The sequence below is a fragment of the Ammospiza caudacuta genome, chromosome 11, assembly GCF_027887145.1.
Source record: "Ammospiza caudacuta isolate bAmmCau1 chromosome 11, bAmmCau1.pri, whole genome shotgun sequence".
NCBI lineage: Eukaryota > Metazoa > Chordata > Aves > Passeriformes > Passerellidae > Ammospiza > Ammospiza caudacuta.
In genome coordinates, this window is record NC_080603.1 from 24608677 (window position 1) to 24625008 (window position 16332).

The window sequence follows — 16332 nt, forward strand, 5'->3', positions numbered from 1 at the left end:
TTTATTGGCATCATTTTATTTATCAAACACTCAGGGGAGCAGTGGCAGTCACATGCAGGAGCATCCAGAAAGCAGCACTTGAGAATCACATGGGACAGTTCACACAAAGTCTACCACAGGCAAGAATCAAATCCACTGGGCTCAGTTTGATCCATTTTCTGTGCTGAGCAGGGCATCCATCACAGGCTGTGATGGTCCTGCTCTGCCAGGGACAGGAGGAGGTCACAGTGTCCACATGTGCTTCTTCAGCTCTAGAAATGCCCACCAAGCTTTGCCATTTGCATTATTCAGAGCTGCACACATTCTGCTCCTGGCTCATTGATCAAGTCAGTCTTTGGACTGTAAAAAAATTACAAATAATGGATTTGCAGTTTTCTGCTTTACAACTCACTAGAACAAGAAACAATTGTTGACATGTACACAACTTTATTTTAAGGACACAGCAATCACAATGACAGAAACAGAACCATTACTTTAATACTGTAAGCTTTCCTCTGGGAACTGACTTGCACACAGTTAGATCCAAAAGCGTTTTGAAACAGTGTCTTGGGGGAAAACACAGCAAACCTTAAATATATTAACTTCAAACTTTATGTGCTTATCTCCTCCTTTTGGTTGCTGGTGGCAGTTAAAGCTTTTCGAAGTCGTGGCCGCTGGAATTCATTGCCTCGGGGTGCATCACCCTTCCCATGAATAGCACCGTACCTGTGGAGAACGTGGGGAAGGAGGGAGGGAGGGAAAGGTGTCAGAAGCAGGAGGAGCTGGGGATTTAAGGTGATGAATACCTTAAATCATAAACAATAACAATCTGTGTGATTGTTACAGGAACAAACGTCTCAGAACCCGGGACAGGAGATGGCTCAGGAGCCCTGTCTGAAGAGAGCAACCAAACCTGAGCACCTGGGCTTGTCTGGAGAAAAAGGGCAACCAAAAGGATTTTTTCAAAATTTTCCACTTCTTCCAGCCCCAGATTTCTGCATAAGTAACAAGCTTTGAGGCTTTAGCTACAGTTGTTGGCAGCTCCTCTTTCTACATGCAACAAGGGTTCTGCAATTTTAAGAACTGTCCCAAAGTGACCAAGTTCCACTCCGTCCTGATTAGAACTTTTTTTTGGGTGGGGAGATTTTTGGATGTTGAGCAGCAATAAAAATACCCTTCTCCTGATATATTTTCTGTCTAATGTGTCTACAACAATAATAATATTTAATTTCATTATGGTTAAAAAAAACCCCTAAGAATTGTTATCCTGCCTTGCTGGGAATGAAGTTTGTGAGAATGAAGTCCCACAAAGCAGATCCATAAAAACCCTGTGGGTGCACAGCAATGTTTTATCAGCCAGTCACATCCACATCATTACAGCAAATTACAAGTACCAGACTCAGGAATTACTTAATCCTTGCCCCTTTTGCTGGTGAGTGCTGCTCTCATCCCTCAGCTGCCACAGAGCACTTGGAGAGCACAACAGGATGATTCCCAGCTGTAATGTGCCTCCATTATGCAAATCATTTGGTACTGGGAGCACATTGCACTGGGCTGACTGCAGCCAGGCTCCCAGGGAGTGCAGGATTATGGATACTCAGGGCAGTCACACTCTGTTCTCACTGCAGAAATTGTGAATTTTTCTTTTCTGGGAGGGTTTTTCAGGGTTATGTCGGATGTTGGTGTTTTATCTGGAGAAAGGTTCAAGGCCATGGAAAAGGTGAGTCTTTCAATATTGGGTATTTTAAAACAAACTAAGGAAATACATAATAAAGCCCAGCCCATTGGTCAAAACATGTAATCTTCTTTGACTGCTTGAGGATGTGCTGTGAAGAACTCAAGAGAAGTCTGCAATATTCTCACCTGTTCTTCTATTTCTGACCAAAAAGAAGAAGGGATGGTCCACTATGACCTGGGGGTAGAGCACTGCCATTCTGCTGATGGCAATCATCCCTAGAGGAAACAGAACACAGCACCTTGTCAACAGCTCTGCCCCTTCTCCTGCTCCTCCCTGAGTCCCACCCTCACCACCAAAACCAGCAGCAAAACATTCCCTGGAAAGGAAAGAGACCTGCACAGCAATTGCCTGTTCTGGCCTTAGGAATGATTAACAATGCAGAGTGCTGCAATCTCCCAGGCTGAGGGAGCAGCATATCAATTTTAAGATGCAGAACCTTCAGAGGAGTTGTGAGTGCTGCTCACTCTCAGAGGGAAGTGCACTGCATTAACCAGCTCTGCTGCCCTGCTTTACACAGTGGAGAGGCAAAGGGACCCTTAATAACCAGGGAATATGCAAAATTAAATGGGCTGGTCCTGCAGCTTTTGGCTGGTGTTTTTAAATACTGCAGAGCTGAAGGTAAAATTAACTGTGAATCAGGCAGAATTTGGCCCTTTGTTATTTTTCTTTGGAGGTTCATGGGTTTCTCCAGGATGTTATTACTAACTTCTAGTGTTTCATTTACTTCTAAATTTTTCCTCCAGTTCATAAAGACTGGAGCATGGCCACAGAGAGAGTTGGGCACAATTCAACCCAGACCTGGCCAGCAATTCTTCCTTTCCTCACAGACTGGCAAAGAAGAGGCAATTAGAAATCACCTAATGATATATGTGGGCAACAAATGCAACTTATTTTCAATCTGTAAAGCAAGCACCAGCCCCCAGCATTGACAGGGGACAACTCTGGTTGTGCATTCAGCACTTCCCATCTTGTTTTTCTGCCTATTAAAATGCAGCTGCCACAACCACCCTCATCTCCCTCTAACTCTCCTGGATCAAATGCCTCTGACCATCTCAATTAGCAGGTGAAAAATGATGAATGCTCAAGTTCCACGAAGGAAACATAAATTGCAGTCTGTATTCTCTTGACAATCAGAAAATAGAGGAGAGGTTTTTCACGGGATGCTCAAAACTCTTGGTAAAATTAAAACATGTTACAAAATTGCCAACACTCGTGATTTTCAGAATTCTCTTCAGCAAGCAGCACACTTGCTATGCTGTGTCTCCATGCTGCTATTTAGCTTTCCTGCCTGTACAGCAAATCAGTTGTAAAAAATTAATTAGCACAGAATACCCAGACATTTGATTTAATTCTGCTTTTCAGTCAGGTACCTGAGGCAGCAGCAGCTTCTGATCCTTCCTCATTAACTTCTAGAAATGCCTTGTGAAGGGCCTTTGCAAGGTAAAGTTCCTTGTTATCTGCAGAGGAAGGGGGAACACATTTCAAGAGGCTCAACAATAAGATTGAAGCATTTAAAGAACCCACCCCAAACACCATTATCCACCTTCTACAGCAGGCAGGGAAGGAGAAAAGATTTCTTGTATTAAAGCACTTTCTGCCAATGCCTTTTAACAGCAGCATTTACCTCACTCAGATTTGTAGTGCTCTCCTACACCATGGATATTAAAATAGCTCAGGACAGCCCAGAGCCCAGTATAGTATATAGAAATAGGGTAAAAACAGCCCTCGGACACAAGATTTTAAACTCAATTAGTGGGAAAAAAAGGTATTAAAACAGCTCAGGACTCCCCAGCACTGTATATAGAGAGAGGGAAAAAACAGCCCTTGGACACAAGATTTTAAACACAATTAGCAGGAAAAAATTATAGGCAAATACTAGACAAAAAAATTCATTTCTGCACTAGATACAACACAGGCTTCCTCCAGGAAAATGAGGTCTTTTCTTTCTTCTGCTATTATATATTTACAAGAAGCTGAAGAGAAATATTTACAGCAAGAACCACCACAGAGCTGCTTTTTTCAACCTTGTTTCTGTTCCATCCTTCTCTGTCAGTGCTTTAATTTCAGTCCCGGGCTGCTCCTGCTGCATGTCTCCCAGGGTTTTGGGGGATGCTGAAGGATCAGCTCTGTTGGAAAGCTCAGCAGCTGCAATGCCAAAGCCAGCCAAAGGCAGGAGGAGCAGCAGCTGGAGAAGCCTTTCCCCAGCAGAGCTCATTTGCTGCTCTGTACGCTCAGCACTGAATTAGAGCTCCCAGTTCAGCTGCTGCACTTCAATCACACCAACAAAAGCCCCAAATCATCCCCTCAGGGACTGTGTGCAGGAAAACAGAGGCTGCTAAAACTGATACCAGGTCTAGACTTCAGTCCCAAGCCTTCAGCAAGGACTGGGTTTCCACCCTGTTCCTTTACAACATGGCACACGCAGCACCCGCTTGTCATAAATATTAACCAAAAATCTTAACTCCAAACACACTTTTATGTTCAATAAAAGATAATAAGTGGAGAAACACCCATTTAGCCTAATCATGGATTTTAATCACTTCTTTATCACTGCAGCACTGAAGCCTGATGCTGTGCCCTGTAGTACTCACAGAAATATTCCACGTTTTTGCTCCCAGTGCTTTATTTTGCATAGTTTGGTGGTACTGATGGAACTCCAAGGTGTATTCCTGATGAGAAATACACCCTAGAAGATTGCTCTCCATCTGGTGGGCTCAGAGCCCCTAATTCTGAGAGCACAAACACTGCCTACAGTTGCCATCAGGTATAAAAGGTTGCTATCTGTGAGAGCTTTCAGGACCTGAGTATTAAAACCAACATTTTAGGTTGACAGGAACACAAAAAGTGCCACTGCAGATGAGACCAGTACACCCAGTACAATTCCAGCTATGGAATTGCTGCTTCCCAAGAAGGTACAAAAAGCCCTGAAAATGGAAACTGCAGCACAACTTACAAGAGAAAAATATCCTCTCACCAGCATGTACCTTATATACTAACCCAAGTTTCCATCCACAGAGTGCCTTTATTCAGTGCACTATAGAGACTTCTGATTGCTCTGGAGCAATTTCATTTGTTCAGTCCTGCCAATCTCAAGGAACACCCAGCAAAGATCCCTGTGGTTAAGTTTTCCATGAGAGAAGCACTTTCTATTTGTTTTCCATTTGTTGCCTTTCACTTCATTGGATATCTTTGTCCTTGGATGATGAAAAGAGCAATTCCACATCCCAAATTACCTTCTCTAGATTCTTCTCTTTATATTGCTGCTATCACATCCTTCTCATTCATCTCTCCCTGCAGTGAATGAATCTATTTTCCTGTGAAAGCATAATGTTGTGCCTGAGAGTTCAGGCAGCTTTTCCTTTGCTGCAGGTTGGGACTGTCCCAATCTCCTCCATCTCCTCAGGATTATCCACATTCCCTTGTGGCTTTCACAGGGAACAAGGTGGGGTTTTCCTGAGCATCTCCCATCACTTCATTTCTCTGCAGGAGCTTCTCTGAATGTGGATTTCCATAAGAAAATGTGGATTTCCATAAGAAAATGTGGATTTCCATAAGAAAATGTGGATTTCCTGACTCGGTTGTGGGAAGCCCCCTGTGGATTTGGTGGCAAATCAGAGCTTTGTGCAGGGATGCTGACCCCTGGGAGTGGGAGGGAGCTGGAGCTGCCCCCTAATGAGCACGACTCTGCTGGCACCACACTTCATTTGTCACTATCTCCATATGTCTGCACACTCCCACTCAGCTGCCAACTGGCTGCTCTGCAAAAATCTCATTTTTTTTTTTAAAAATACCATGTGGGTTTATTGGCTCTTCTCGCTTAGGCTGTCCCAGAAAAATTATATGGATGTCAGTCAAGATTTCCAAGAGTTATTTACTGGGCTGATGCTCTTCTAACTCCTTCAGATTGTGAAGGAAGTCACTGAGATCCCTTCATTGCTCACCCAGGTCACCTTGCATTAAAAGCAGCTGCTTTTAAGGCTCTATAAAACAGCCAGAAATATTATAACCATTTGAAGGAGAAGGGGAGTTTTAGCACTGAAATTAGTTCCGTGCTAAGTCTTCAGTGGTGTTAAAACACTCAAGCAGCAAATTTATGTGATGTGATAAAGTCACAATGGTAACATCTCAAACAGCAGAGGTTGTTTCAAGATGATTTTGGACACTTGATGGAATCAGATGCAAGTAAATACTGTCAAAGTCTTTGCTGAAAGTGAGAGTCAGAATAGAGGAGAGCTGACAGCCCAACGGGAATGTCCTCCTACTCACCTGTGTCAAAGAACCAATTCCTGCCAGGGAGTAACATTTGTGCAAAATGCACCTCATTAACACTTTCCCTTTGGCTGCTCAGACATTCCAGAGGGTGCACCTGCTCCTTCTGGGTCCATTTTGCAGATTGAGGGGAAACAGCAAAAAATTCTGAATATTGAAAAATAATCCTGCAGTGTGGCTTGTATCCACTAAAGCCACAGAGGATTTTGCTGAGCTCACCACTCTGCCTGCAGCTGATGACAGGATTTGGGTTGCTGCTGAAATTGCAGGAGACTTTTCCTGGCAGCAATGCCAGAGCAATAGGACAGCAGGGGGAGAGGATTTGTAAATACAACCAAATATCTCAAAAATCTCTTTAGATTAAATTTGATTTGTATCTTCCTAAATTAAGTGTCCAATTAAAGATTGTGTTAAAATATCTGCATTTAAGATTTCATGAAGTGCCAGATTTTCCAGAGGGGTGACCCTGGGATGCACATAAACTTCCAACTTCCATTTCCTGATCTCCCATTCAGGTGTCTGTAAAAGTCAGCTTTAAACAATTTGTCTTTGTGACTTATTTCCCCGTCCTCCATCCATATTTTAAATGATGAAAATTAGAAAAAAGGAAAGTATTCTGTATTTTAACTACCTAAAACTTCATTTAGGCAGCATCAGTGAAATGTCTTTAGTATGGTTTAATGTTTAATATCTTTAGTGAAAATTGTGAGGTTTTCACAAAAGACATTACTTCAAAACCATTTTTTCATTCTTAATTTACAAATAACCTTTTCATGCCCAGGTAGAACAACCTATTTTCAGTGAAAATCAGGAAAGATACAGTAAAACTCATGAATTTTCTCTATACACTGCTCTATACTTAAATAACAGGTAAATCTTTAAATGGCAGAGCAGTTAATTCAGCCAGGCAGAACACGGGGTTTATTTTGTACAGTACAATTGTCAAAAATACAAAACTTTAAATAAATCATTAGTCACATGGATTAAGACTAATGTGGTTCTTTCTGCCAACCCCTTGATAAGTAGATGTCCCTGATATATAAATGAATTTTACATGGAACTAAATAAAAGCCAGGTGCTGCCTTTGTGGTTCCCTGTGCATTTTCCAGTATCCTTGGAGCTTTTTCTCAAGTAAATAATTTCCTATAAATAGACCAGAATTTAAAGGGAAGCTGACTTTTCTTTGAGCTGGCAGAGAAAATAAAGGTGTTTTTCTCCAGAAAAATGCCATTTCTTTGAAAAGGGGGTTTTTCATTTACTTCAACTCTTTTCATATTAGCTAAAGCCAGTTTTTCCTCAATTTCACTGGAAAAGTGAAGGTGGCAAACCAGTGGAATAAGCTACATGATAGACTATAAAGAATATTTCAAACTTAGCAAGAATGAAAGGCTGTGAGCATCACAAACATTGTGAATGAGGGAGGGAGGTTTGCTTTATGAGCAGTGCTTGGACCAAGGCACACAGGAGTGACTGTCCCAGGGTCAGACAGTGGGAACAGCATTTCCCACCAGCCAGGGAGCTGCTAAAAACCCCAGAAATCAGAAAGGTGCCACTTCAATACAGAGCAGCTGTGCCTGGCCCATCCCTGGCAGTGCCCAAGGCCAGGCTGGACAGGGCTTGGAGCAGCCTGGCACAGTGGGAGGTGTCCCTGCCATGGCAAGGGGTGGAACGAGATGTTCTTTAATGTCTCTTCCAACCCAAACCATCCTGTGACTCCACGAACAGCTTTAGGAGGTATTAAAAGCATAAATATCACTTCCACATGGATTTTTGAAGGTATTGGGTATTTCGACTTCTGCTGAATGCACGTGGCATTTGTGACTAAATTGCTTTTATCCCCAAACTCTTCCTTCCTGTGCTGCTTCCAGGTATCTGGGGTGTCACAGAAAAATCTCTTCCTTAGGATTTTTCCTCCTGAGAAGCTGAAAAGCCTCAGGAACAAAATGTAAACATTGATTATCTGCTGCTGTGGGATGCAACAGGTGCATCTGGGATTGGGCTCATGTGGTTGTTTCTAATTAATGGCCAATCACAGTCAGCTGGCTCAGACTCTCTGTCTGAGCCACAAACCTTTGTCATCATTCCTATTCTATTCTTAGCCAGCCTTCTGATGAAATTCTTTCTATTATTTTAGTATAGTTTTAATATAATACATATAATAAAATAATAAATCAGCCTTCTGAAACATGGAGTCAGATCCTTGTCTCTTCCCTCATCCTGAGATCCCATCACACTGGGGAGAGGAATTAGTGGTGCAAGAGCTCAGTGCTCCCCATGCTGGGGACAAAGAGCCCTGGAGACCCAGAGTGACCCCCCTGGGGAGTGAATCCCACCCGGGCACTGCAGCCATGCCCTGCTCCAGTCTGCACCTGCCTCTTGCAGAGCATCCCACTTTGTCCCCGTCTCTAACGAGAGCCGGCTCTGAAACACTCAGAGTGAACTTTCCCAGGTGAAAAATGTATTCCCTCATCTGCCTTGAGAGACAGGACAGGAAGTTCTTACCAGACATGGCAGTGAGGTCAGCACTGCTGCTGAACAGCTCTGTAATTCCCAGACCTCTCCAGACATCCTTCAGATCAATTTCCTGCTCTACTGTGAACCTGCAGAATGGAAGGGAACATTACAAAAAGCCAGATGTAAGCACTGCTTACTGTTATTAGAAGATTAAATTTTCTAGGTGAAAACACCAAGATAAATAATGCAAAGTGGGAGATCTAGTGCTAGTGACACCTTCCAAAAAATGCTTATAAACAAATGAGTTTACTCACAGCTGGATTTTTCCTAATACAGAAGCAATCAAAAATATGCTAATGGTATGTGCAGCCCCCTGCCCATAAAACTGCAGAGCAAAATTATGCAGCAGCTAATGGAAATGCTTACTTTTTACACAAGAGGTTTTCTCTAAAACCTGAATTTAATTGTGCAGATACCAGAACAGAATATCAAATGAGGCAAAGGACAGCAGAACTTCCCAGAGAGCTGCTGGCAAAGCAGGAGTAAGATACATACTCCATTTTCACTTTGATAATACAAGAAAGACCAGCTATTAATATGAATATGAAGCATTGCTGATTCAGCTTCTAATTAGTGTGGTGGCACAATTGTAATTGGGTTTTGATTGTGAGTAAAGATCAGGGAAAACAAATAGTTGTTAGTGTAAATGCACTGAGTGTAACCTGGAAAAAGCCTGTTCCATGCTGGGTTAGTGTGCTGGAAGGACAAACTGACATCTGTCCTGAGGGCAACACACTGGGCAACCTGGGAGAGTGGAAAACAAGCAGAAGCTTGTTCCATTTACAAGCTGATTTTCAAACATTGTAAAAGCTATGCCTGGTGTCAGGAGAACAAAAAAAATCCTTCATACATGGCCAGACTGAGACTGGACAGCTGGAGAAACACAGAAACATGGCAGAACAATATTAGTGATGGCAGCCCCAAGCAGAAATACCAGATGTGTACAGCTGCCTCAGGAGAGTGGCTGCAATCCTTGTGAGGGGTGAGCTCTGGAGAGTGAGCAGTGAATTATTTGTGATTTACAACGTGCTGGCTGGAGCTGTCCAACACACAGCATGCTCTGCAGGAGGCTGCTCTGCCTTCTTCTCCTGCAGCCACTGAGTCAGCCCCAGCCACAGCTCAGCCCTTGGGGATGGGGCACAGAAATGCTGGAAACAAATAAATGTGTTTCTCTGGGATTGAGCTCCCCAGCTCCATGAAGAACAACATGTTCTCTTCTAGTGAAAGGCTGGCCCAGAGCTGTGGGCAGGGCACAGCTGATGGAGAGCTGAGATGTCCAAGCTTGGCATGCACCAGCCTTAGCAGCTTGAAAAGGAATCATCTGGACATCAAACAGAACTGGATGAGAGTCAAGTGATCTTCCTCACTTACACAAACCTGAAAAAAGCCCAGTACATAATCTACTTTCATAATGAACTTAGAAATGCCACTAGACGCCAAAAATCTGGGGTGGAATGGATATCATCCAGAATTATCATTATCCAGAGAATAATTTTAGGACTTAAAAGAGGATCTGGAGATAGCTCAGCACTGATAAATCACTGGTGGCATCAGCAGTGTTCATGCACTCTGTCCAGACCAATCCCAGGGCATGCATGGAATAAAAACACAGGAACTGATTCTTGTGGTTTTATTGCCTTGAAAGTTCTCAGAAGAATCAGAAAAATTGTGAGAATCACTAAAAGAGACCAACAAAACTTCAAGTACTGAAGAAGCTTCCCATGGTGCTCTGGCAGATCCTGCATCAGTTACTGTGGTAACAACTCTACAAGTTGCTCATTCAATCAAATTTCACTGATCTGTAGGATCCAAAACTAAAACCACTTTTACTCTCACAACACACTTGTAAAACATGTCCACAACTACTTTAGAGACTTTGGTAAAAACCCTAAAAAAAGCTGAATTGAGACTTGATTCCTAATGCTAGAGTTAGTACAGTCCAGAGGTCCTGTCCCTGCACATTAAAGAATTCCACAGAAAATAAACTCAGAAATATTTCCTTCTATATTATATTTACATTGAAACATTTTGAAAACCACTTCCAACTGAACCTACTTTACAAAGAATGCAAATCAATGTTAAAATGCATTTTACAAAAGTTTCAGAGCTGTCTGTTTCCCTTTGTGGTTTTTATTTCACCCCAATATTAAATGCATCAAACTTTCAACACGATTTAGGTAGGAGCAGCGTCGAATTTGCAAGGAATATTAGGATAAGAAAGCAGCAAGTAAAGTCTGCATGGAACGCAAACTTTGAAGTAAAAAATAAGAAAAATAACTGCATAAAAAGCATTTTTTTCAGAGAAACTGGGTAAGATAGAAATGGGAATCAGGTGGGTTTAAGCCTCTGGACCATTACACACAAACACCCATCTGCTCAGAGGTGCAGGTGACCCAGAAAGCAGCTGTGGCACAGGATGCTCTGCACTGAGCCAAGGAGAGGTTCAGGGAAAGACAAACCTGGGAAGGCTCACTGAGCATGGATGTGAGGAAAGGGAAAGCAAACAGATGGGCTGTAAAGGCGAGGAGGGCCTGGGGGAAGGACAGCACAGCCACGGGAGATGGAGGCTCCAGCCCTGCCTGGGAGCTCTGCAAAGGCAAATCCTGAGCAGCTGCACGAGTGAGGGGCTGCCCAGCACCTGCAGAGGTGAGTTCCTGCTTTTTGTGACCAGCAAAACAATCCAAAATACCACATCAGCTGGACAAACATCAAATGATCCCTTTATGAAAGCAAACCTCATTACTGCCCTTCTTGGAGTTTTGTCTGGTGGTAAAACCCCGCTCCAAAGAGATCTCCCCTCTTTCCTCACATGCTCTGAAAAGCAGGCAGAGTTACAGATCAATTATTAATGAGATGGCCAATATTTCAGCTGACATCAGGACCAGCCTCTTCTCAAAAGTAACAGGGCAGCTACCACACACAGTCTGAAATTTAATTTCAGGCTCTGCAGTTGGACATAAACATTCAGCAGGAGTTACCCCTCAGTCAGATCTGGATTTCTGTGCACTCCTCACAGACAGAGAGGATGATATTCAAAATCAAAGCTGACAACCCAGAGCACAGAACTGACACTCCAGCTCATTTCCCACACTCTGGGAATGCTGAGCTCCACCACACTACCCCTGGCACTTGGTTATTTGCACTGTTTGCTGCATATCATGAACCAGATGGTCATTTTTTATTTCCCCCACCATCCTTTAGGTGCTCCTGATGCTAAAAATACTCTGAAAAACTGATTTAAATACTTCAGTATCAAAAGTCATGGAGCACGAGCAACTGAGAGCTTTAAAAACCACAAAGGGAAATCTGAGAAACAGACACTGAAGAGAAGATTAGGTAGAGAAACCAGCAAGTCTCTGGAGATTTTAGCAGAGAATCAGGACATTTTAATGAAATTTAAAACTTGCACAAGCATTAGAATAAAATGATGCATTTATGTCACTGACATTCTGTAGCTAAGCATTAACATTCCACATCAGGCCATCTTTCTTCTACTTTACAGCCTTTTAAGAAAGAGAAAAAGATGTGTTCATCTTCTATGGTGCCATACAACCCTTAAAACACTGAATTGTCTGTGATTTTTAGGTGCTCAAGAGCCAAGGAGGATGAAGGTACAGGGTCTACTCATCAGGAGAAGGAACTGCAGCCTGGAGTGATTCATTCCAAATGCCATCATTTCAAAAATTCCTGAGGGTTCTGAGTGAGCCAAAGCAAGACAATTCCAGGTTTTCAGATTGGTTCTAAGGGATGGAATCCTGCACAAGGACAGGCAGAGCAATGGCTGCAGAGCCTGACACCAACATTCCTGCTGCTGCTGCCTTGTGCAGGCTGCCCTGGGGCAGAGGCTGGGCAGAGTCCCAGAATAAAGCAGGGATTTATTCCAAGGATCTCCTCCATGGATCCACCTTGGGCAGCACCAGAGCCCAGCCAGGGCTGCACCCAAGATGAACCAAAATGGCCCCAAAATGCACGAGCGCTGCTGGGGTCTGTCCCTGGGATCAGCTCTGCTCCATTTGCACCTTGCAGTTCATTGTCCCATTGCAGCTTTAGCCCAGGCAGTCCCACCCTGCTTGTTTTTCTCTCTCCAGCCCACGGGGTTTGTGCTCCTGGGCTGAGATTTGGGTCATTTGTCCTTGGTGCCCAGCTGGAGCAGGAATTGTTTTGTCTCCCTGCTCTGTGCACACAGCTCAGCATCCCCTCATGTGAAACCCAGACCCACACACTAAAGCAGCACAGAATGTGAAAAATATAAAAGCTAAACCTGAGGCATCACCTGGAGAAGAGGCCCTGGGGACTGAGGCACTGTTGGCACCCAGGCCCCAGTGCCAGCTGCTATCAGTTCCAGCATCCTGGCTGGAATTTCAGCCAGCTTGTCCCCAGGTGCTAAGAGCAGCCTCCAGGATTTAATACTCTGAAAACAAACAAGTGAGAGAGCAAAAAAAACCCCAGTAACAGCAAAACCAGGGGAAAAAACACCCCATTCAGCTGGAGGGGAAGCAAAGCAGGTTGTGGGTTTTTTTCTGGGAAGTTCCTTCCTTCCAGGGCTCCATGTGCAGGAATTGGCTGGGAATGTGTTCCAGGGGATTTTTGTGCCTCTTCTGTGGTTGTGTCTCAAGGACAACCAGCACTGGCCCATTCCTCATCAAAAGGGCACTTGAGACAGCAGGTTAAAAAGTAAAACCAGAAAGCTCAAGGATTCATTTTGGTCTGGATTTATATTGAGTTTGAGGACTGATTTTAGTGCTTGCTGTTTTTTCTTTTAAAGAAAACAACCTTCAGCTAACACCACTTATCATTGTGGCACCATCTAAAGATTTTAAAGCTATTTTAAATGCACAAAAAAGAAGCAAGAAGGTTGTTACAGAGATTTGGGCACGCTGGAACAATCCTGAAGAAGGGATCTGCAAACTGTAGCACCACTATTAGGTACCAGTTCCTCCCATGCTCTTCAAGTAATTTATGTTGGAGAGACAGCTTTGTAAATTAGATTCATGGTCTGTTTCACTCCTATGCAAAAAGTGGATTAAAATGTTGATCATTTTAGTCTGGGTTAAGCTGGAAACAATGATTTGGAAATGAAAATGAGGAAGTATAATTTAACCATTCTGTACAAATCTCTCCTTTGCCATTAAGAGGAATAATACACAATTTCATTTGCACACAGATAATGCAGACAGAAATTGCAAAGTTGTGATTAACTCTGCTTTGGCAAGTCATTCAGTCCCATTACAAATGTATAAGTTTAAAAAATGTTCACTTTATAATTGGATAGCATCTCTCAAGATATAAAAATTTAATTTTATTCCATTGCTGCTTTCAATTTCTCAGTGGACAGAGCCTGGAGGCCACATTTCATAACATGCCTTTCTGAGTCACAGCATCAAATATTTATGAAGTGTTTATTTAGAGCATTGACAAAATCCTGTAGATCACCTCTGAATCCCTAATGGAATCCAACACCTTGGGAGCATGCAATTAATTCCTGGAATTTTGTAAGGAGACTGCAGAATTCCTACACAGAATTCCAAGCTCAGGATAGTTATCCTTTGTAACCTGAAAAGGATTATTGAAGGTGATCAGCATGTGTTTCTACCTGGTTTGCCTCTGTACAGCCTGAATTTGCAGGTGTTTATCCCATTCTTTGGGGTTCTTGGGTAAGAACCAAGCAGCCTGAAGGCAGAATAAATAAGGACATTTTATGATCACACAAACCCCCAGGCCTCAAATTCCCATGTGAGAACCTGGCTCCAGAGAACCCTGGAGTGTCTGCAAACACAACCCCAAATCACCAATATAAACTGACTCCAAGTCATAAATATAATTAATTATGTTTTCAATGCCATTCATGTGTTTAGATACCCAAAATACTTCAATATGGAAACTAGTTTTTACAGATTTTTTCCATAATCAATGGAGGATCTCCATAATCTGCTGTGGATCTCCCACTCCAGAAATTCTAGGAGAGGAGATGCCAAACTTCAGTGCTTGTTGCACAGGCTGCTGTCCCAGGTACAGAAGGAAAGTTAAGGATGGAGGAATCCTCAGATTTCTCTTATTCACACCCCTAGGTTCGCCCAGGCCTGCAGGAAAAGCAGCTAAGGGAAAAATCCCCTCCCATGTGTCTTGGTGGACTTTCTGAGGGCTCTGGGACGTGAAGCTCCAAGAGAAAACAAACAAGAAACAAATCCCAGGAACGGAGAGCAGCAGGTTCAGTGTGTATAAAACCTGCAATGCAGCTCCTTGCTGCTCCCTCTGCTTCCTCAAAGGAACTGGGGCTTAAAATCAGAGAGAAACTCTTACTGAGGGGACTGAAAACCAGCCCCAGAATGCTGCTGGACCCTCAGCACTCTGCCCTTAAGCTCTACAGAGGAGTGGATTCCATCTCAATTTGGGATCAGGCCACGCTGACAGCACCAGCCCACCTCACCCTAATTTATCCTGGCCGGCCCTGTTTGTTGTGCTCAGCTCCTGGACAGTGTTCTCTGCTTTGGAAAGGGAGCTGATGGACTGCAGGGAGCCTGAACCTGTGAAATGGAACAAGCTCACATCTCCAAGGCACCTGAAATCAAAGAACTGTTTTAATCATTTAAGGATTCACCTGAGTTTATTTTTTCCGCAGCCACGTACCCACTGCACAGTGCCACAGAAACAGAAGAAGTGGAAGTGATTCCTTTCAGAGATGGGCTCTATTGTGACAGAAACACTTCCATGAAAACATCATGAATCACTTGAAGGACAGTGTGAGCCAGCTGTACATTATTAGTGACATTTAGTAGTAAACAACTCTGCTACCAAGCCAGGCAGAGCACGGGAATGAGAAATATCTGAAGGTGGAAGAAGCAGGATTCCAGGAAAGATCCAAATGCTGTATGTGGGCAAATGTGCCCTGAGCACACAGCCAGTGCCTGCAAATGGACTGACACACATTTCAGCCCTTCTGGTATTGATGTCTTGTTGTTCTTTGCTGCTGTAAGGAGGAAAAGCAGAACTTCTTACAGCTGGGGAAAAAACTAACCCAAAATTGACTGGAATTACCCCTCAACCATTTGTATCTGCACAGACACCACTAGAACTTCTGAAAATAGCAGCACATAGAAACCTAATTAGCACCTAAATGAAACATTTGGTAGCTCAGACTTCCAATATTTCTGTGGCTCCTGTCTAAATGGAACTTATCCATAATGAGTTCTGCACTACTCTGAGCACCATTCTGGTGGATGAGGGAACTTTCCTTTCTGCAGAGCTCTCCTCTCTCTGAAAGGGGTGCAGGTGCTGAAATAACCTCACCCTGCACTGCATCCCCAGGCCCTGCTGCCAAAGCCCCTCCTGTGGCTGCTGCACCACTCCAGGCTTGAGCAGGACAGCTCAGGTGTTCCCTGCTCTGCTCCTCCATCAATGGGGATGCAACTGCCCCTTCCAGGACCTGGGAGCACGCTCTCACCTGGGCAGATACACTTCCACTTTCTGCTTCTTCACAGAGTTAGCCCACTCATTGATCAAGGAGGCCTTGACCAGGGGCTCCAGGGTGGCCAGGGGCACCTCCTGCCTGGAGAGGACAATCATCATGCTGATCTCATCCCCCTCATAGGGGATCTCCAGGACCTGGTAGATCCCTCCTGCTTCGTTGGAGCCATCACTGAACTCTCCTAGAGGGGGAAAACAACAAAAACCATGTTAGAACTAATGTTTTTGTCTGTAGTGTATTTACTAGATACTGGAATTAAAAATCCTCTTTATTCTATATAAAATTTTATATAAAATTGGTGTCTTCATCACAGAATTTCAGGCTTACATTTGATTTCTTAAAGAATACAAGCTCAAGCTATCACACA

General features: G+C 43.5%; 1 protein-coding gene across 1 annotated transcript in view; it reads right to left on the bottom strand.

Annotated features, from left to right (window-relative positions):
* Positions 1 to 406: 406 nt before the first annotated feature.
* Positions 407 to 16332, bottom strand: part of SERPINI1 (serpin family I member 1) — a 45120-nt gene continuing 29194 nt past the window's right edge. The window contains exons 5-9 of the mRNA XM_058812294.1: positions 15942 to 16146; positions 8489 to 8586; positions 3088 to 3174; positions 1843 to 1932; positions 407 to 705 (exon numbers count right to left, since the gene is read on the bottom strand). Coding sequence (XP_058668277.1) covers positions 629 to 705; positions 1843 to 1932; positions 3088 to 3174; positions 8489 to 8586; positions 15942 to 16146 — 557 coding nt within the window. The 3' untranslated portion in view covers positions 407 to 628. The remainder of the gene's footprint in view (positions 706 to 1842; positions 1933 to 3087; positions 3175 to 8488; positions 8587 to 15941; positions 16147 to 16332) is intronic.